At 39.5% G+C, this 21,370-nt stretch overlaps 2 protein-coding genes across 2 annotated transcripts; one reads left to right on the top strand and one right to left on the bottom strand.

Annotated features, from left to right (window-relative positions):
* Nucleotides 1-956: 956 nt before the first annotated feature.
* rbp4 (retinol binding protein 4, plasma) lies at nucleotides 957-3,699 on the bottom strand. The gene is made up of 6 exons (XM_046068613.1): nucleotides 3,598-3,699; nucleotides 3,182-3,284; nucleotides 2,777-2,913; nucleotides 2,537-2,643; nucleotides 1,462-1,674; nucleotides 957-1,149 (listed from the first exon to the last, which is right to left on the bottom strand). Exons 2-6 carry the CDS (start codon nucleotides 3,281-3,283, stop codon nucleotides 1,130-1,132), a joined length of 579 nt encoding a protein of 192 aa, XP_045924569.1. The 5' UTR covers nucleotide 3,284; nucleotides 3,598-3,699; the 3' UTR covers nucleotides 957-1,129.
* Nucleotides 3,700-7,194: 3,495 nt separating this feature from the next.
* pde6c (phosphodiesterase 6C, cGMP-specific, cone, alpha prime) lies at nucleotides 7,195-18,418 on the top strand. The gene is made up of 22 exons (XM_046068977.1): nucleotides 7,195-7,772; nucleotides 8,603-8,755; nucleotides 10,000-10,089; nucleotides 10,328-10,468; nucleotides 10,576-10,650; nucleotides 10,779-10,843; nucleotides 11,134-11,200; nucleotides 11,664-11,711; nucleotides 11,976-12,125; nucleotides 12,293-12,436; nucleotides 12,814-12,879; nucleotides 13,167-13,322; nucleotides 13,883-13,990; nucleotides 14,212-14,321; nucleotides 14,434-14,521; nucleotides 14,611-14,711; nucleotides 14,893-15,000; nucleotides 15,168-15,231; nucleotides 15,768-15,842; nucleotides 15,952-16,035; nucleotides 16,959-17,112; nucleotides 17,220-18,418. The coding sequence occupies exons 1-22, from the start codon at nucleotides 7,305-7,307 to the stop codon at nucleotides 17,261-17,263; spliced, it is 2,559 nt and encodes an 852-aa protein (XP_045924933.1). The 5' UTR covers nucleotides 7,195-7,304; the 3' UTR covers nucleotides 17,264-18,418.
* The last annotated feature ends 2,952 nt before the right edge of the window (nucleotides 18,419-21,370 follow it).

The following is a 21,370-nucleotide window of genomic DNA, read 5'->3' as shown; positions in this document are numbered from 1 at the left end:
GGACATTTCACTGAAAACCATGTAGACATCATGGTCACACTACAGAAAAAAACTCAGGATTACCCAAGTCATTAGGGTTTGTCATCCAGGAACTATGAATGTCTACAAAATTCACCCAGCATATGTTTAGATCTATCTTTGGATAAGTGAAAACTTGGGCCTGCATGGCTAAAATGTAAATGTCAACCACAGATTGACAGGAGAGGTGTTGGGGCTTTATGAACTTTATACACACCACTGGCAAGTAGTTTCTGTAATAACAATGTGACCCTGTGAAAACTGTAGACATAGTAACGTACATACAATATATACTTCAAGTATATAAAATATAGTTCATATGTAATTCATTAAAAGCTATTTTCACACACTTGTTTTTGTTTGATATTGTTTATTTGTTGAATGATATATGATTGAAATAAACCCTAATCCTAACATGAATCAAGAAGTACAGTACATTCAAGACGCAACCAAACCACTATGCCTGTATAGCATGACTTAATGTGAATGTATTTGGGTTTATTAACAACATCTGCTTTTGTGCTACAAGATACTGCACGTCCTTCAGTGTAAAAGCAAAGCCAGTGACATGTTAACCTCTTTTTTTTATTTTGTTTTATTAAACGTGGTTATATTCCAGAGCTACAGTAATGCCGAGACCTTCAGCTTCATTTATAATAGATTTTCACAACTTATCATTTGTCACATTGGCCTGAAAAGTTGTTTTTCAGTGATGTGATAGGACCAGAGAGCAATTTCCACTGGTTTCCTTGGGGAAGGTTGTTTTACACTACTCTGAAGTTATCATACAACAACATGTGATAGATTTTGTGGATAAAATGTTAAAAGGCCCAGAATCCCCTTTAATAATGGTGAAATTTTGGGAAAGTAGTAACACACCAGCATCAACAGTCACCTTTCCTTTCTATTGACAGTATAGTCATGTAAATGTGACAGTGTATAGTTAGCCATTTCTTGTTTATTTCTTAAAGAAGAATGGGCTGCTTTATCTGTTCAGATAGACAAAGACAGTATAGAGAGAACTCTGTTGGGATTCAGTCCAAGACCAGCAGAGGGGCCCGCAGTCCCAGAGAGGGGTGCTTCAAAAAGAAGTTTTCTGAGCGTCAACAGATCAGCTGCTGTCGCAGAAGCCTGCAGAGGAAAGAAGGAAAACATTTTGCTTAGGCTACTCGAAAATACCATATGAGCATTAAAACTCTTATCTCGCATATGAAAACTTTTATTATTTTATTTTATTTAGTTTATTGTCAATTGCTAATGAAGTGATTTCTGATCTCATCTTATCAGATAATGAAGTTAGACAGTGATCACAAGGACTTACGACGCAACTTAGTCAAGTCAATCAATTTACTTGGTCTCTAACATTATTTAATGACACCTACTCACGAATAGATCAATAAATCCTTGCATGACCAAATTAGCACTACAGTGAACTCAACTCACCATTGTGTGCAATGCGTCGGTATTTGCCCAGCAGGCAGAGGTCCGTCTTCTTCTGGTGGACGGCTCGCTGGTCCTCGGGCCTCAGGCCGGCTGAATCGCGAGAGAATATGAGGGAGTAGCTGTCTAGGCAAGTGCCGTCAGAGTCTTGTAGTCTGCAGGAGAAGTGGATGGCGTAGTTGTCGTAGTCAGTGTCGATCACCCAATGGTCATCATCTGGGGGGGAGTTTAGATTTGTTACCACATTGGATGTTTTTAACTAGCATGGTAATTGTAAGGGCAAAAAAAAAAGCATCCCACACACCACAATGCACATTTACTGTGAATCTCACAAGTATTTTGTGGGTCAGAGTTGCTTTGTTGTATGTATATGGAAGCTGATCACAAGATACTGTTTCAGTTACAGTTGAGGTAAATTCCCCTTTAACATCGAAACTCCAGACTTTGTGCTTTGAAGAGATATGACTATCTCTATTTGACTTTGATTATTTTAAGCTGAAAGTGGACTTGGGCACTGTCCACCATTTAGACAAACTCAATGCTGGGAGGCACAAAGCATAAGCAAGTCAACAACTGATGCAATAATCTGGGTGGGTATTATGGGTAATACTACAGTTGAAACAGAAAACTTCAGTTAACTTACACAGTTTGGTTCAGCACTGGCATCACAGAGACTTTTAAAACTGAATAAAGAGTTTCTCAATATTGATTTGTATGAAAGTACAATTATTAAACCACTGTACTTAATGTGATTCAATCAATGACATTTGGACCCCTTCCTAGAAAGTATTTCAAATCAATTCAATTAAATTTTTATGTATATAGCACCAAATCTCAACAGTTATCTCATAGCGCTTATTTGGTTTGATTCATTTTCTTGGTCAGGGTCACAGTGAGCCAAGTGCTGCAGTTGATTGCATACAAAAGTTGTCTGAAGGTCAACAATCCCTTGAAGTTTATGCTAATAAGGTGCTTAGCAGTGGTCATACATTAGTTGCCTTGAATTTTGTCGTCGAGCACCGAAACAAATTCAAGTTAGATTCTATTAGTGTTCAGGTGTAAATGTTCCACAACTTACTTCCAGTCTGCAGGTAGGAGGCCGCTCCCCAGTACTTCATCCTGAACTTGGCAGGGTCGGGGGTATCCTCAAAGGTGGCAAACATGTCGGCACACATTTCCCAGTTGCTAGAAGTCAAAGAGAGAGTTGGATGCTACGTTAAGAAGTGATTTATTAAGCATAAAACGTGCAGCAAGTTGCACAAATTCACAGCTCAAGTGGAGGAAAAGGTGAGCCTTCCCAGTAAAGAGCAGAACTCACTTGAGGATGATGACTCTGCCCTTAGCACTGGCAGTCATTTTGCCATCGTCTTCAATAGTATAATGGGCCACAATGTTGTCAAGTAAGAACAAACCCTCTGGGTCCTTCTTTGCTATGGCATACCATGTCCCTGCATACTAAGAGAACAAAATCCACATGTAAGTCCACTTCACACCTCCATGTTTTTCATTTAATGTTAAAACACATGAGATCAGGGATACAGAAAAGTTTCTTTAAGAAATAAATTGTAACAAATTACAGTTTAATTAGTATTATACAAAGTACCTTAAACAGAAGTGACATTTTTATCTATCTAAGTGTCTAAAATAAAATAATACAAAGCAGATGTGAATAAGATCATAGAACTTTATACTTATACTTAAATAATTTATACTTCCAACTCACCCTGGTCTTGTTAAAGTTCTGCATGACCTGGATGTTGGACACCTGGCAGTCCTGTGCCCAGGAGAAAGCCAGGAGGCAAAGAGCCACAACGTACCGCAGCATTCTACTTCGCAAGAACAAAAAAAAGACAGAAAGAAAGAAGGAAAGTGGTTAGGAGTTTGAGAGGAGGCACAGCGACAGAAAAGCGACAGAGAGGACAGACACATTGCCAGTTAATTTCCATTCAAGTCCTCAAGTCATGTAAAGTGTAATATTATTCCATAAAATATTTCCCTTTGTGCTACAAACTGTATGTCAAAAAAAAGTACTACACTTTGAATAAATTAATCAAAATGATTTCTATTAAAATGTGTGAGGGGGTAAAAAGAAGATATTTTGCAAAAGCACAAATACACAGTTCCATTGTCAGTGCATACCTGGTTCCCAAAATGTCGACAGCTCTCAGAGGTCCTCTTGTTTTCTGTCAGGTTTCAGCCTTATATACAGCTGGTTTGTGTTGCATAATGACTTCTGGAGATCTGACCCTCCCCTGTTCTCCCCCAGCTAGCTTTCCTTTCATTGGACAAAAATGTACATAACTGCAGGCCCTAGTCCTATTGATTTGTGTGTTCTCCACATTTGGCCGACCACCCCTCCATACCTCCCCTCCCAAAATGGATTTTCCTGTGAGAACTGCTTAGGTCTTATGAAAGCAACAACCAGCAAAGCCAAGATGACCATCTGGAATGAGCTATACAATTCAAGTGTAGATACAAACACACGTGCATTCACACACTATAGGCACACACTCTGGTGTGTGAAGAAGGTAGTGACTTGTACCCTTTGTCATTTGTGGATGACTTGCACTTGCAGAGGCACAGAACCCCCTGGTTTGTGTGGGAGAACTGGATTGCATTAATGTGCGTTTCAGCCCTTTCTCCTTTCTTGTTTACCAAAAAATGTTACAGTATGTGTGCATGCTTCCCGGCAGCAACCATATAATTGCATCAGCTATTGACTTGATTATGCTGTCATGGCACTCCTTTGTAACTCCCAGCACTGTGTTTTTATAAATGGTCCAGAGTGTTCACGTCCACTCACAACAGGAAATAATCAATGTGAAAGAGAGATAATCACATCTTTTCTGAGAACAAAGTCTGGAGTTTCAAACACCAGTAAAAATGCTTCTGTAGATACTGCTATAAATGATGAGTCCAAGAGGGCTCAGGGAGGAAGACACATCTTTTGAATCAGCAACAACAAAATGAATCAACAGAAAACAAGTTTAGCCACGAACATTCCTTTGTATCACAAATCTGTGACTAATCTACATCAATGAGATCAATCCCAGCATCTTTGCTTTCAAAGCATTCTTGTCATTTAAGGGATCAGTGTGAAATCAGTTGTGTATTTTTGTGAAAATCACACCAGAGGAAGTTAATTACTGACTCCTGTGAATACTAAGCTAAAGTAAATGGCATCCATACTGATGTACTCATGTACACAAGAACCTCTTTATTTCTTATTTGAGAACATGTTGTTCTCCCAAGACCAGGGTCAAACAGCTTGTGTCAGTTTTCTGACTTGTTTGATTCTGATTTTTCAGGTTTGCACAGATAAAATGTACATAATTCACAGTACAAGTAATTTAATAGAAGTTCCTAAACTACTCTCTAATGCAGGTCTGTGTTTCATCTGACTTAAATCTGCTGGGGCAGAATCGTGCTGTTGTTTTGACTAAGATCATGCACTCAGTCCTCTGAGGGCTTGGTTTTAATAAAAGAGCACAGCACAGCCAAACATCTGTAGCTTGCATAACCACAGCCCCGGCCAGTCGAAAACAGCGCAATCACTCATTTTTAGCGGAAATAATAGCGACTGGAATTTGGCCAGAGGGAGTGTAACATTTTATAATCATGAAGATTGTCCAAGAAACCATATACTTTATGGTACACTGTCAGGTGTGTGTATGCATTTAACATTTTGGGCAGTATAGTGGTAAATGGTGATGTCATGCTTAAAGCAGGAGTCAGTTTCTTCACAATTGGCTAAATATACTGCCTCCATGTGAGCTTTTGGGCTTTAAAGAGGGAAATGTGGGTAAACTGAGTGTTTTGTCTACCCACCTTAATATAATGCAGTCCAGTCAGACATTACCACCGCCTCCAAGTACCAATAACAAGTTGAATCAACACTGTCAACAAGCTTTGCAAAGATAATATTGTTGCAGGTAATTGTATTGGATTGAAATAGATTGTACTGGCATAAACTGCTATACCAAGTAAATGTCATCACTTTTTACTAGTTAGCTTTAGTCTTGAATAACAGAAGAACTGTAAATGAGGTTAAGTTTAGAAAAAATTTCATCCATCTACAGTGAGGTGATGAAGCTATGCAAGACAAAATATCACATTGTTCCTCTTACATGTGAAAAGTTGAATTCATAAGCAAAATGTTCAGTTCAATGCACAGTGTTTTGGTGAGGCAGCCATGCATTGTCTGCCATGACCAGTAGCATATGGTTGATAATGTTAGCTAATGCTAACAAACTTATGAAATAATGTTGTGTCTCATTCCACTCACTCTCAGTCAGGTCCCCTTATGATGGTGCCTTTAAAGCAACTGGCTTAAGAATTTTGTCCTGCCATTACTACATGTGGCCCCAGTCACTGCTGTTCAGTTAAAGTCACATAGTTTAAATTTAATAAAAATCACTTTATTTTAGTACATACATTTGTTAAAAATGAACACAATCAGGAACAGTACTGAAAATACATGGCGGATTCTATTCCATTAAAAGAAAATACTCAATCAGAAATATCATTAGTCATATTATCATTATTACATTTGTTACATTACACTTTCTCTCTCTTTCGCACACGAACACCCAACCCACTGTGTCCCACTGTGAAATTGGCTTCTCTAATTCATTTCCACTATACCTAACATACACACAGACACACAGACATACACACACACACACCTTTAGAAGTTATCCCTTAATAAGCTTGCCTTTATCCCCACTGCAAAAAATAGTGGGGAACTCCTGGTCTTGCCAGCCTGCCAGCTGCTAACCATACGCTCAGTATACTCAGTTAATAATATCCAGCCATCTTTGTTTAGGGCCTTGTTCTCAGACGTCTAAGTCTCACTAATTGGCCAATTTCCAGTCCTGGGACTGATACCTCCATGATGATGGTGATTTAATTAAAGTACACAGGTAGGCTGCTTACACATTTAGAGTATTAGATAGGGTAACATGGTGGCTCTGTGCACAATCACCGCCAGTGGCTGACACTATTTAGGTACTTCCTCCTTCGTTAACAACAACAATGGTGATAATCCCTAATGCGGAGTTGGCTGACAAGGAGGTTATTTGAGGCAAGGAGAGCTGATATCATGTCTTCTGAGAGCTCACAATAAAGTAAACATTGGTACCACACTTTAAATGTCAGATTGGAACAGAGGGCTACTGGTGAGTCCAATAACCGGCTTACAGAAGACCTGTGCAAGAAGCAACTCTTTTCAGTGACTGTTGAGGTGCTCTTTAGCAAGGCACTTAAGCCTCCACAGCTCCAACTTCGCATCAGTTGGTTGGACCCCAAAGTGTCATGGTGTGTTGAGTTTCATGTAAGGGCATAAGGTGACTTGTGAAAACCACCCAAACCAATGAGTTAGGACAGCAATATGTCTTGGGTCTTTACCTCTCCATCATTTTGCCACCTTCCAGATCATATTCACTCCTGATGTAGCCCATGTATCCAACCTTTCGACCTGACAATAGTCTCACTCTCCTGCGTCCTCCCTAAGATAGGGACGATTGCGCCATCAGCATTGGGATTTGCGGGTTAAGGACGCTTAAAGCAGGGCTTTTAATGTCATGACGTCACATTAATTAGCGGCCACTTTGATCCTTTCAGCCTGTAAGCCGCACTCTGTCCTATTCTGTCTGTCGCCGGACACGGGACGTGTTAGTGACTCCCTCAGGGACCGCGGTGGAGAATGCAAGTCCGCACAAACGGATGCTACTGAGCCAGCCAACCGTGTAGGCCACAGCTCAGCTCCCCTCTCCATTTTTTACAAAACCCTGCAGGTGATGCTTTTGTGAAAAGAGGACGGGAATACAAAACTACTTGAGTTCAAAATGGCAGACAAGGATAGCGTGGAGAAATACCTGGAGAACAACCCACAGTTCGCCAAAGAATACTTCGATAAGAAGTTGCGTGCTGAAGCCCTCTCCGCCGCCTTTTCTGCACCTGTCGACATCAAAGACACCGCTTCCTTCAAGGATATTAACTCTGTTCAAGAGGCCGCCATCATCTTCGAGATGGTCCAGGAGTTGCAGAAACAGGTTGACTTTGAGAAGTCGTTTCACAAAGTGTTGCAGAGGGTTGCCCTGATCTTACAGGCCGACAGGGTCAGTTATTACATATGCCGGGCCAGAAACGGAATACCCGAGCTGGCCTCTTGCCTCTTTGACGTGACTCCAACATCCAAATACGAGGCAAACCTCATTAATCCTCAGAGTGAAATTGTGTTCCCTCTCGATATGGGTGTTGTCGGTTACACCGCACATTGCAAAAAGCCACAAAATGTTCCTGACGTCTCAAAGGTGAGAAGTAAAAAGTACTCGAAAAGTACTCTCTCAGAAAGTTGTGTGCGCCTGACTGAAGCTGTCATAAATTATGTGTTTGTTTCTACAAATGTATTAGTGAAAATGACCGCTATAAATATATGCTGGGTCTTTAAAAAAAAAACGAACTTACTTTTTTATAAAGTTTGCTGAAGGTCATTTGGTGGTAGACGGCTGCTAATTGATAAATTCACTGTGGACCTAATAACATGTATTTTTATTTTTATTTTGGTAGGCTATTCATATATTTATGTACAGCTTAACATACCCTACATAGTGAGGTTCATGCTATTGTTGTTTTTAAAATGTTTGATTGTAAGTAGGCCTACCAGTTTGGGCATGATTAATAAAAACTGTGCCTGTGCAAGTGAAAAAAAAGATATCAATTATTTCTTAAGATTATTGTCATGTCTCCAAGCCAACTATCCCTTATTAGACATCAGTTGTATTATGAAAATAGTCGGCTGAAGAATATGGTATTTTGACACATCTTGTCCATTGTCAAATGTGCAGCAAGAGTAGCTAATAATAGAATACTGATTACAGAATAAACAACAATTTGTCATTTATTTAAAATTAAGACCAGACAGCTGCCCTATATTTGAAAAGTCAATATGATATAATATATTATTATGAATATGAATCTTTCAGTCTGATAGGCAGTTAATCAGCATATGAAAACAACATCAAACTGCAGAGAATGAAATGAACAATGTAAATGTGTTGTTGTATATCAGTGATTTGGTTTTATATCCACCTTTCGATTCAACCAAACCTCATATGAAGTTTTTTATTTTCTCTCAATACAGAATAACAAGTTCTGTGACTTTGTGGACAAACAGACTGGATACAAGACTAAATGCTTGCTCACTTTCCCTTTGTTGGCTGACAAAGAGTGCCTTGGAGTCACCATGGCACTAAACAAAATAGGAGCTGATGCGTTTTCTGCAGAGGATGAGGCGGTAAGAATACACACTTAAACATGTGCATTCACTCTTAAACATTGTGATTTGATTTACTGATTGATTTTGATTGATTGATTGATTTACAGTGAGCTGGAACCGGGTTGTGTTTTGGGCACCGATGCATGTCTGCCACTAACTGTTTCATAAATTAAACCTATAGATGTTTGTAGAATTAATATTAGGTCTTTTTTGTCTTAAGAAGGAGCAGCTAAAATACACCCTATTTTGGAATTCTCTGCTCATCATATTCACAGTTGCTTGTCTGCTAAAAAAGCCTGTGCTCTACCGTTTGAAATTTGCAACTTGATAAAGATTATTGCTGTAATTACATCTCACCAGCAGGGTGCAAAACACTCCCTTTATGTCAGTGGGAGCCAATCAGACCTCACTGACTTAATGCAGTTGCTTTTGAGCATTTGACTTGAAAAAAAAAAGCATGATGATTTAACTGGGAATATGTTATCTCTGAATCAGAAAACATTCACTTCTGGCTCTTATTATTCAGAAGCCACAAACTCACGCTGGGGCACAATTCCATAAAGACTAAATTGGGTCAGATGGAAATTGTGTTTCAACAGACTATTGAGGTTGATTCTTAAGTTACATTGGTGATTGCCAGGAACTGAAAAAGAGAGTAAAGACATGTAGAGGAGAGTATTGGTGAAAACGATGCACTGGGCTAATGCTTTAATTGCCAAGATGCATTATAATGTCTGAGAACTCTGCATTGTTTTGTTAGGTATATAAGCACAGAGGTAGTGATTGTTTACTTCTCTTTATCTTTACATATTATCTTGATTGGGTCAGTGTCTCCAAAACGTAAACTTCAGTATATAAGGAAAAGCGCAGTCATGTTCTTGATCAACATCAAGGAGTCTGGTAATAACAAATTTAATGGAATTTTAGCAACCAGAGAAAACCTCTTAAATGTCTATGTATGTAAATCCATGTGCAAAATATGTGTCATTTGAGTAAGGATTTGCCAAACGTTGATGTAAATGACCGTATGAAGTCTATATTTACTGATTGGTCAAATCTAAAGTCAAATTTTCAGGATACATACTCTTTACACCCACCAGACAATTCATATACAGTTCGATTTCTATGACAAATCACATCTTTGCTGAGGGAAATGTAGCCAAATTGTACTGTACTTAAAAAAGTTCACATGTGCCACAGTCTCAAATCTGCTGTTGTGTATTAATGAAACCTCTAATCTGATTTGGTCCTTTGGTCCTTAGCTCTTCCACAAGTACATGAACTTTGCTCAAGTCCTTGCCCTGCAGCACTACACAAGCTACATGTTCAATGTGGAATCCAGAAGGAGTCAGGTAAACTATACTGCTGCTATGAAATTAATAAATGCTTTAAGTATCCTTTGAGTCAGGAAAGTAGGTGAGAGTGGATATGCAATACTGTGATGTTATCCAGTGGGAACTTCCCATCATTAAGCACTGATATTATACTATGTTAGTTCCCTGTTGGTATTTCTAATGCACTGAACAGAGCTCATGCTATATGCCAAAGCTAAACATTTAATTACCCGCATTGCCGTTCATTTGCTTATAGGTGCTGCTCTGGTCTGCCAGCAAAGTGTTTGAGGAGTTGACAGACATTGAGAGACAGTTCCACAAAGCGCTCTACACTGTAAGGACCTATCTACTATGCGAACGTTACTCAGTGGGTCTGTTGGACATGACCAAAGAGAAGGTTGGTGTTGCGTCAGTGATTCAATTTCACAGAATTGAACAGATGGCATCCATGGCTACAGTCACGAATAACTCACAACTGGTATTGTCTGTGTTTTTTTCCTGCAGGAATTCTATGATGAATGGCCGGTGAAACTGGGAGATGTGGAACCCTATAAGGGACCAAAAACACCTGACGGCAGGGTAACAAACTAATTTTTCTCCTCATTTATTCATTTCTTCAACTTATATATTCACTAATGTAGTTTGAAGATGATTGAGAATTTAATAATAGAATATATAATACTGACCTGCTTCTGCTTTTTATACAGGAAGTCATCTTTTACAAGATCATTGACTACCTCCTGGAAGGCAAAGAAGAAATCAAAGTCATACCGTGAGCAGCATTAGCTACATGATACAAATTCACTCAAAATCATACGATACATTTCAAATACAGCATAAACAGAACAAATTGTGTTACGGACTTTGGATGAAGAAATTAAAGAGTGCTATTCACATTTTTAAATGTCTTATTTCAAAATAAACATCCACACGTAGTCTCAAATTAACAACATTCTGATGAGTCACATAATACATGAGAGTCAGCACTGTGTAACTGGCTTCTCTGGCAATAATATGCTGACTCCAGCTCATACAACTCTACATGTTTCTCTCTTTTTTCAGTGGTCCGCCTCCAGATCACTGGGCTCTAGTTAGCGGACTACCAACGTATGTTGCAGAGAATGGCTTTGTAAGTCTCCCACAGCCGCTGTAGGACAGTACATTATCAGAATCACTAGAATGTATAAAAAAATGAAAAATAGAGGGGAACGTACTTGTGCAATAGGCACAGAGACATAGCAACATTTATCATTGTCCAGGAAATAAGCTAGTGGTATGTATCAGTTGGAATACTGTAAATGTAGTGACTTGGTTCAGTTATGTCAACGTATGGCACCAAATATATGACAAGTAATCAACAGGTTTTAAATAAATGTGATCATTGTTAAATCCCAGTTAACAAAAGGTAAACATATTGCATTAAACATATTAAAATTCCATACAGTAAATTAAACATGACTTATAACAATTAAAGGTAGACACATATAATTGAGTTAAAGGTTGTTGCAAAGATTGATTAGCAACAGCAGTTATGAGTAAAATTTCCAATGTAAAGTGCTGGACTTTAATGTTTTTAATGTGACTGCCTGCAGATTTGCAACATGATGAACGTGGCTGCAGATGATTACTTCACTTTCCAGGTGAGAACACTTTTACTGTCTGTCCATATATAGGACACACGCAATTGTGTGTGGCCACCTCGGTATCCACTATGTAGCTGATTTCTCATATGCGCACAAGAGAATATACACCAGTATAGGTTTTGATATACTAACACATGTGAAGGCCCTTCCTGTGCAACATGCAGATGTTAATATCCTACTGTTTTGATGCTCATACTCCAGTAGAATGTAGCCGTGGCCCTAAACCAGTTGTGATGAAAATTTTATTTCAATGACTTTCAGAAAGAGGCTGTGGATGAATCAGGTTTTGTCATCAAGAATGTCTTGTCGCTGCCCATTGTCAACAAGAAGGAAGAAATTGTGGGCATCGCCACTTTCTTCAACAGGAAAGACGGCAGGCCTTTTGATGAACACGATGAACAGATCACTGAGGTCAGCGCTGTGCTCTCTTCATTTCCTGTCACCACCATACAATATGTCCAATGTGGCATATCCTGTCATTTTCTGTCTGTGTACATGCGCTTTTGTGGCTGTGTTGCTGTGAATTTGGATGCGTTTGTCCTCTCTCATGCTTTCTCACTTTCATTGTTCGTGGCCAGGCCCTGACACAGTTCTTGGGTTGGTCAGTGCTGAACTGCGACACCTATGACAGGCTGAACCGTATGGAGTATAGGAAAGACATTGCCCAGGAGATGCTCATGTACCAGAGCAAATGCACCAGTGATGAGCTGCAGTCCATTCTGGTCAGTCTGACGTTCCTCCACATTCTCCTCTCCAGACGCCTACCATAGAGCTCTCAGCATTTAATCAACTAACTAAAGCCAGAATTAAACACAGTCAAAGGTTAATGCGCCGTGTATAGCTTTTGGAGTAGCAGTCCTCCAGTATCAGCTATTAGAGGACTAATTAAAGGTATCTAAAATTTGAGCCTATACAGTGTTCTGCTTGGAGCACTCGTATGAAGGTGCTTAAAAATATAATCACGTGATGTTTTCAGATTTTCCGCTTTTTGTTTCCAATCTAGGAATTCAAGCTGTAAATTGTTGTATATGACGGCAGCACTTTCATGGGTTGAATGTAAGATGCCATTGTAAATTACTGTTCTCTTTTTTATAACTAGAACACCAAAGAGAAGTTTGATTCAGAGCCTGAAGACTGCGACCAGAAAGAAATGTACAAACTATTGGTATGTTTGGTTTGAACCTTCAGGACTAGCAATGAAATGAAACAGTTAATAATGATATGATGATAATATGATGATAATGTGATACATTAGGGTTATTACAGTAATCATTGATTCAAAGCAGTGGCAAACCAAATAACTATAAATACGTTTATGAATTTGAATATTCATAGGCCTAATGTGTTTAATGTGTTAACTATCTTGAGACTCACATGTCATCTGTATTTTTTTTGAGAATTTAATGACTCATGGACATGTTCTGTGTGAATTGTGTTGTGTTTTTTGTGCAGAAAGCAAACTGCCCAGCAGCTGACAATGTCGATGGAGAGAGTCTGTACCTGTTCTCCTTCAGTGACTTCCCCGTCTCAGAGCACGGCCTCATCAAAGCCGGCATTCGCATGTTCTTTGAGCTCGGAGTTATTGAAAAGTTTAAAGTTCCTGCAGAGGTGAATCACGCAGTCAGACACTTATTTCGAGGATGCACTTAATGGTGGTGGTGCAAACGGTCCCATCGGGAGAATATCCCTTTTTTTTTCCAAGCTGGGATATAGTTGTCTGCATTAGGTTCATTATTATTGTCCCCCTCACAATCAGGGATTTTATTAATATTTATTTAAAATACATATGAAAAAGTGAATTGATTAGATTAAAAAACTTGTGAATGCAAACATATAATCCATTGGAAATGTGGGTACTGGATAACAGAAACGATGAGCCTCAGGGATGCAGAATTTTGCTGGGAGGAGAAAAGTTGATGTGATCGTTAATCAGCCTCTCAAAGCATGTCATGTGCTTTTGCTACAAATCTGATTGACACTCAGCAGTGTAGCTGTGAAAGCAGAGTGGGTTTTCTCAGGCACTGCGGCACCGTTTCTTTTAAAACATGGGTACATCACACTGAGTCATGGCCATGGCTCACCTGAAAGCCACCTAAAATTATAACATTATAACATAACACTTTTTTTCTCGCCTTGCTCTCTGAATCATACCCACCCTCTCCCCTCAGACGCTGACCAGATGGATGTACACCGTGAGGAAGGGTTACCGTGCCATCACCTACCACAACTGGAGGCATGGCTTCAACGTAGGCCACACCATGTTCTGTCTGCTGCAGGTAACGCCCGCACAACATCCTCTGCATTTACAGTAAACCCTGACACTAAAGCTTAATGTTCTAAGTTGTTGTAGTTTCACCTCTTCTCTTTCACTCACAACTGAGAATAGATATTTTCATCCTGGACAGGAACAGTGCATTTTTTATAGGTAGTCACAGTCTGTGCCACACACCCAAATGCCTGCACATACTAATCAATGATTTGTCTCTTCTGCGTTCAGACAGGGAGGCTGAGGAAGTACTACTCTGATCTAGATGCCTTTGCCATGGTGGCTGCTGCTTTCTGCCACGATATTGACCACAGAGGGACCAACAACCTCTACCAGACAAAGCAAGTCAAAAAATGTGATTCTGTGCATGGGGGAAGTTAAAGTGCATGTGTGTCGCCTATGTGCCAATTTATTCTCCTATCTTTTGTCTCTTTGTTTTTTGTTTACCTGTAGGAGCGCGTCTCCTCTGGCTAAACTTCATGGCTCCTCCATCATGGAGAGGCACCATTTGGAGTACAGCAAGACGCTCATGGCTGAAGAGGTACGACACATTTCTTGACAATAACTTTAAATGTTAGACTTAAAAAAAAGGCACGCACACATTGACCACTCGTCGGTTGTCTCTTGCAGAGCCTGAACATCTTCTGCAACCTCCAGAAGCGTCAGTTTGAGAATGTGCAGCACTTGTTTGACGTCTGCATCATCGCCACTGATCTGGCCCTTTACTTCAAGTACTGCACTCAGACCAGTAGCAGCTACAATGCTACAGACACAGTTAGCGAAAGACCTGAAATAAAGCTAGTGAAAGACTGTAGCTCAGACGTTTAGCTGCAGCCAATCAATGTTCATCTGTCTTTTCACTGCCTCAGTGCACTTCATGGAATCAGTGTTTGTCTGTTTGTCCTCGCGCAGAAAGAGAACCATGTTCCAAAACATTGTGAACGCCACAGAGCCGATGACAGATGAAAAGGAGGCCATTGCCTACGTTTCCAACAACTCCACCAGGAAGGAAATCGTCATGTATGTAACCAACTCCAGCAGAGGATACTACAACTATTGTGGAGATTCTGTCCAGTTTATTTTAAAATATATTTTTTGGGACGATCTCTGCCCCTCGCAAATCATCATCATCAGTAGCGGTGTGTCATCTTCTCTCCCCTGACTGTCTGTCTGTCCCTCACCTCCAGGGCCATGATGATGACAGGTTGTGACTTGTCAGCTATCACCAAGCCCTGGGAGGTTCAGAGCAAGGTGGGTTACCTTCGCGGCCTTCACACAAGCTGGTTAAAGAATATATAGTGATACTCACAAGAAACAAAAAAAAATGCACAGGAGCACATATTTCTAATAATACTGTTTTCATGTAGTTTGTTCTGCATTATTTTGTCCTGCCTGCCCGGTTAATCAGCTGGAAATATGTCTAGTTCTAGCTCAATAACTCAAACAAGAACATTCAATCAAACAGGGTTCAATAGTCCACTTTTATTAGTGTTTGTTTTTACTTTGAGATCACATGCTAACAGCTTTACACAAGGTCAAAAAACAGCTTTCATATTTATAGCTGGCAGAAGAGATCCTGCCCTGCTGACATGAAGTCCGTCCCACACGTAAATACTGTATGCTGGAAAAAATTGAAAACAACCCTCACAAGAAAATAGAATGTCCTGAGAGGAAATGTGTTTATATCAATATTTGCTACTCACTGGCAATCCTTTTCTCCCTATATATGTATGTATTTTTTTCCCTAAATCATTGTTTGTTACCTCTGCCTGTCTGTTCCTCTCCAGGTGGCTCTGATGGTCGCTGCTGAATTCTGGGAACAGGGAGATTTGGAGAGATCTGTTTTGGACCAACAACCAATTGTAAGGCTCATACATCTCTTGTACCTTCTGTTCCTTTAACGTGATTTTGTTTTCTTAGTTTTCTCAGGATTTGTTTTCAACCTGAAACTCTCCCATCTCTTCCTCTCAGCCCATGATGGACAGAAACTGTGCTGAACAGCTACCCAAGATGCAGTGCGGTTTCATCGACTTTGTGTGCTCATTCGTATACAAGGTAACAATCAGCTTTTACGCCGCACAACTCCACCATTTTGTGAGTGTTTTTGAGTGTTATTATTATATCCCGAGGCCTGAAAAAAAATAAACATGGATTTTTGTAGAAAGGGAGTCTGGCCTGTGCCCTGTGTTGCCACAATTCATCTGTAACTGCTGGAATTTAAACACACCCACAGTCAAGAGGGGTGTAACGATTTCGTCCACGCTTCTACTTGAGTTAGATTTTCAGCAAAGCGCCACAAAAAGTACATTCTGTCCACGAGTTGTTTTGATACAGTTCAATTGAATTGATTGTGAGACTTTCAAAGGGTATGAGTTCTACAAATATAAACTGTAAAAGTAACTAAACAGAGTCATTAACCTCACTCCCAGGCCCTAGTTTAAAGTGTGAATTCTATTTTCAAGGCAATAACATTTCTTTTCAAGCCCTCTCCCAACTGTGCAGTAAATACCAATTTGTAAAGCCCTGTGTAGCTGTTCAGTTTTGGAGGAGTGTGTGTGTGTCAGAATGGTGTAGCTTCAAGTCTGCTGTAAAAGAGCGGAGGAACTAACACTATTGAAACACAAAACAGCAGGTAAACTTAAATGTATTAATCTAGTCTAATAAAAAAAGACTACAAAAATGACCATTGAGTTACCTAGTTTCGACAACATTAGAAAACAGGATGTATGGGGATGGACCTGTTGAACCCAGCTGGCCCCAGGAGGAATGTCAGCTGGCTGTTTGTCAGGATGGTATTTGGACAAAAACACACACATCCATAAACCTGAACATTTGTCGGTTGCCTTCTGGTCTAAAAGGCATATCGTGCATTTGCAATACCAACGTTTTCCTTCTTGTAGGTTCTTCTCCCTCTACAGTATGTATCCCACACTGAATAGCACATACTTACATCCAGTGTATTTGATTTTCATTACCAGGAGTTTTCCAGATTCCACAAGGAGATCCAGCCCATGTTTGATGGGCTGAACAACAACAGGGCACACTGGAATGAGCTGGCTGAGGTATACAACGCAAAGATGAAGGCCATTGAGGATCAGAAGAAGAAAGTGGAAGATGAGGAAGCCAAAAAAGGTTAGAAAATCAAACTTGATTTTGTGCATATTTATCCAGTTGATGCCCTGTGTGTTAAGAATCATCCCAAAGCATTTTTTAAATTTTATTTCTGTGTGTTTATATAGCAGGTGGCGACGGAGCGAAGTCAAAGACGTGCACCATCTGCTAAGTTCCTCCAATGCTTGGATCTGGACTGATGCGATCTGGTTAGGACTAATCAAGGCTACGCTAGCCTATTCTGGTCTGACATCTAGTCTAGTTGGGGTTTGACTAGGCTAGCTTGGTCTGGTCGGATCTACACCAGCGTAGTTCTCTCTGGTTAGGTGCAGTCCAGTCCAGCCCTGTTTGATCTGGTCTGCTTCAGTCTAGCCTACTTTTAGTCTAGTCTAATCAGGTCTGGTTTGTGGTCCAGCCTAACTATACTCCAAGGAGGAAAGAGTCAGAAACACCACCAAGAAGTAATGACTGGAAGAGAAGCCGTTTGACTCTGAAGATGTGTTGCGTTTGAAACTTCCTCTGTTTCGTACGACACACAGCCATAAACATTTTAAAACCCAACATATACATAACTTAGCAATTATCTAAACATTGATGGTTAGATACACTCATATGCTGATACCAAATGTTTCACGTCAAACTAAAGTACAGATACAAACTCTTTAGTATAAATAGCTTAAACAGGGTACTGCATGTGCTGCATATACATGCCAAAGCAACAGTTTTCACAGTGTTCCTATTCGACGTCAGTTACCACACAGTATAGTAGTACTGTAGGTTGCACAGTGCACTTGCACACAATGCTGCTGCTGTTTTGGCAGGCCATGAATGGATAGCGGGAGGGCAGGCAGAGACAATAACCGCATAACTTTATACTTGCTGGATTCAGCGGAATGGGGTTAGAATTATGTTTTTGGTTAATGGTTTGAGCAGCACAAGTTGTGGAATTCATTCCTTGAGCACACAAGCAGAAGACTGCAATCTGGATCCGGTTAATGCTCAATCAACAAGGGCTGATGTTATCTTACCTCAGAAGGCGCCGACATGTTGTGTAAGAGTGTATGTATTTTAATATGCAATCCATCTATATATGTTGTTTTTTTTCTGATTCTTTGTCTGACAATTTTGTACTTGAACTGTCTTCACGGATGGAGAGTTTGAGACGAGCTTTGAGAGAGGGCGTTGTGAATCTGTGAAACAAATTCACTCTAAAAAAAATCAAATTCAGGCATCAAAGAAATGTTTTGAATTTGTGCTACTTTATTGTCAGCTTTGAAAAACACCTGTAAGCTGGTGTCTTAAAGTCCAACAACCTGAAAAAATAATAATAAAAAAAGAGAATATATATATATATATATATATATATATATATATATATATATATATATATATATATATATATATTTAGCAAAATTACAATTCCATTATGATTTTTAAAAAACGTGACTGATTTCACATGTATATAGTTGATTATATAGAAACTGTAAAATCTAAATTGTGTATACTTAAGAATATCTGAAGCATAGAACTGATTTGAAGAATGTACAAGTAAAAGCAACCTTTGGTTCTTCTAAGGAAGCAAGAGTCACAGTCAGTCCAAGAGGCAGTAGATCTACCTCTCCTTAAGAAGATTTGATAGGATTTGATTGCCAGCCAGAGCTGGAGATCCACACAGCTTTAGGCTTTAAATACCCTTCTTACAGAGGAGGTAAAGCAGGCTACCAGAGCCTTACATGTATATGTGCAGACGACTTGTGTTTATGTGGCAGATGCAGCTATAGCATCATCGATTGTGTGACAGGCCAAAGTCCTCTGCTTCTTTCTTCACTGATGCAACTGTGTGATGAATCATTGCAATAACTGCTGTTTGATGTCAACTCAGTGTGAATCTCCTCCGCAACACCTCTTCATGTAAACCTGAATTCACTTGATCTGATCAGGCATCTGAGTTGACAGCGCACCCCCCACCCCGTAAAACACTTTTAACAATGCTCCTCCCCAGTGCAAAGGCAAACTGCGGCTCTCAAATTCCTGTTATACAATGTCATCTCCTCTGGTCAACCGGGCATCAATCAAAGGCTCTTAATCGTATCGGAATGGCTTTGGGAATACCTAGAAACTCTTTTTCTGCTGCTTGAGGTGAAGTGAGGAGCTGTTGCGATTACTGGAGTCAAAACTGAGAAAAAAAAAACATTTACTGAATCAACCCAAGTCATATGTTTTAATGATTTAACCATGAATTTACCTCATTGTTCCTGTAGCACACATTTTATATGGATGGTTACACCACCAGTTCTGTCTCCAGTGATTCAAAAAATGGCCCCTTTCCCTTCAAAGATCCTTTGTGAGAAACCAAATAATGTGCTTTTTACTTACCCCATCTGCTGTCATTCAGACATTAGAAATCTATAATTTTGACGTATGAAATGACCTCTACTGTATGTATGTATGTATGTATGAGATGTAATATTCGTAAGCAAATAAAGGAACTTATGGAGGTGTGAGAACAGAGATAATCACTTTTTCTCAGTTTGAAAATGAATTAAGAAGCATACGCACAAAGGTGATACTTCATCTCTTATTCACACTTGACTTAGACAGAGACAGAGAATGAAGTGGGAGAATGAAACCTTGGGCTTCGCTGCGACAGTGCTTCGTTCTTAGTCATATACAGTGGGTATGGAAAGTATTCAGACCCCTTTAAATTTTTCACTCTTTGTTTCATTGCAGCCATTTTCCAAAATCAAAGTTCATTTTATTTCTCATTAATGTATTTCAGTTTTTCTTTTTAATAAATTTGCAAAAACTTCTACATTTATGTTTTTTTTTCTGTCAAGATGGGGTGATGAGTGTACATTAATGAGAAATAAAATGAACTTTTTTGATTTTTGGAAAATGGCTGCAGTGAAACAAAGAGCACTTTCCATACCCACTGTATATCGTGCAGGGATCTTAGAGGCTTCAAAGCTGGATGAGCCTTGGGATAAAGGATCAGCGGATTGGTTGTGATCCCTGCCCGATACAGTCTAGCTATGTTGTTGAACATCCTGTGTCCTGCTGTCAGCGGATTTTGCATGATTATGTGGTGTTTTGTCATCATTTTAAGAAGTATATAGTAATTTATAAGACAATCAGCTCTATGAAAGGAGTACAAATCTTTGAAATTAAGAGCAACATTGCTGCTACAGTGTAGTTTCAGTGTAGTATGCTGCAGAGGCCTCAACATGACCGAAATATGACTGAATTTGAATTTAGGATGATTTATGAGCAGAGTTTGACACAAGAAGGCCGTCTTCACATCCATCTGCCGAAGGGGCAAAGTTTCTCTATGCTCAGCTTAAATTTGACATGTGAAGGGAATAATTTTTAGCTAAGAAAACACACTTTGACACGACTGATCAACTGTAAATGCATCCAAGTAGAGCAAGGGGCCAAGTCATGTCCCACCGCCACTTAAAAACAACAGGCTGTTATTGTTCAATGTACCATTTACTGCACTTAACCACCTGTTAGCTTACATCGCCTTGAATTGCACAGTGACTTCTCCTGCAAGGGAAGAAAGTTCTAAAGAGACAGACAGAGCAGTAAGAGGCAAAGTAATTGTCTTTATTTAATCTGAGGTCTATAATCTCCCAGCAACCTCAAGCAGCTTCCTTCTCTGGAAGTTGAAGTCAAAACAGTGCTTCAATCTGCCCTTGACCAGAGGTACTTCTTGTGCTAATCCTTGTTTTCTTTTTGTAAGAGCAGAGTGCTTGACTCTTCTGTATTAGTACTGATTACTATTACTACTTCACTCATTTTTATTTGCACAGGAAAGAGTAGTACTTTGGAAAATGTACCAAATATATTTTGCAAATTCAATTAATAAGATAATTTAAAGTTTAGGTTATTCTTACATATTAAAACAAGAGTACTTCGGCACATCAGCATGCCAACATGGTCACAATGACAACTGCACTTCAATGTCTCAGTACTTGTACTTGCAATGGCAATCAATTGAATCTAATCTAAGCAATACTAACATGCTGATGTTACACAGGTATAACATTTACCATGTTCCCATCAGCATGCAAGCATCTAACATCTGCTAATTAGCACTAAACACAAAATAGAGCTGTGGCTGATGGGAATGTCATTGGTTTTTCAAATATGGGTCATTAACCAAAGAACTGGACCAATTTCAATTCTGAGCTGATGATGGCACTAGATAAAGAGTTAGGGCATCGCTAAAGTAATGGCAATTACAAAGGGACATAAATGTCTGCACCAAATTTCTTGG

Source organism: Micropterus dolomieu, linkage group LG14 (assembly GCF_021292245.1).
Source record: "Micropterus dolomieu isolate WLL.071019.BEF.003 ecotype Adirondacks linkage group LG14, ASM2129224v1, whole genome shotgun sequence".
Lineage (NCBI taxonomy): Eukaryota > Metazoa > Chordata > Actinopteri > Centrarchiformes > Centrarchidae > Micropterus > Micropterus dolomieu.
Note: the sequence above shows the minus strand (reverse complement) of the source record. Positions and strands in the feature narration are given on the sequence as shown.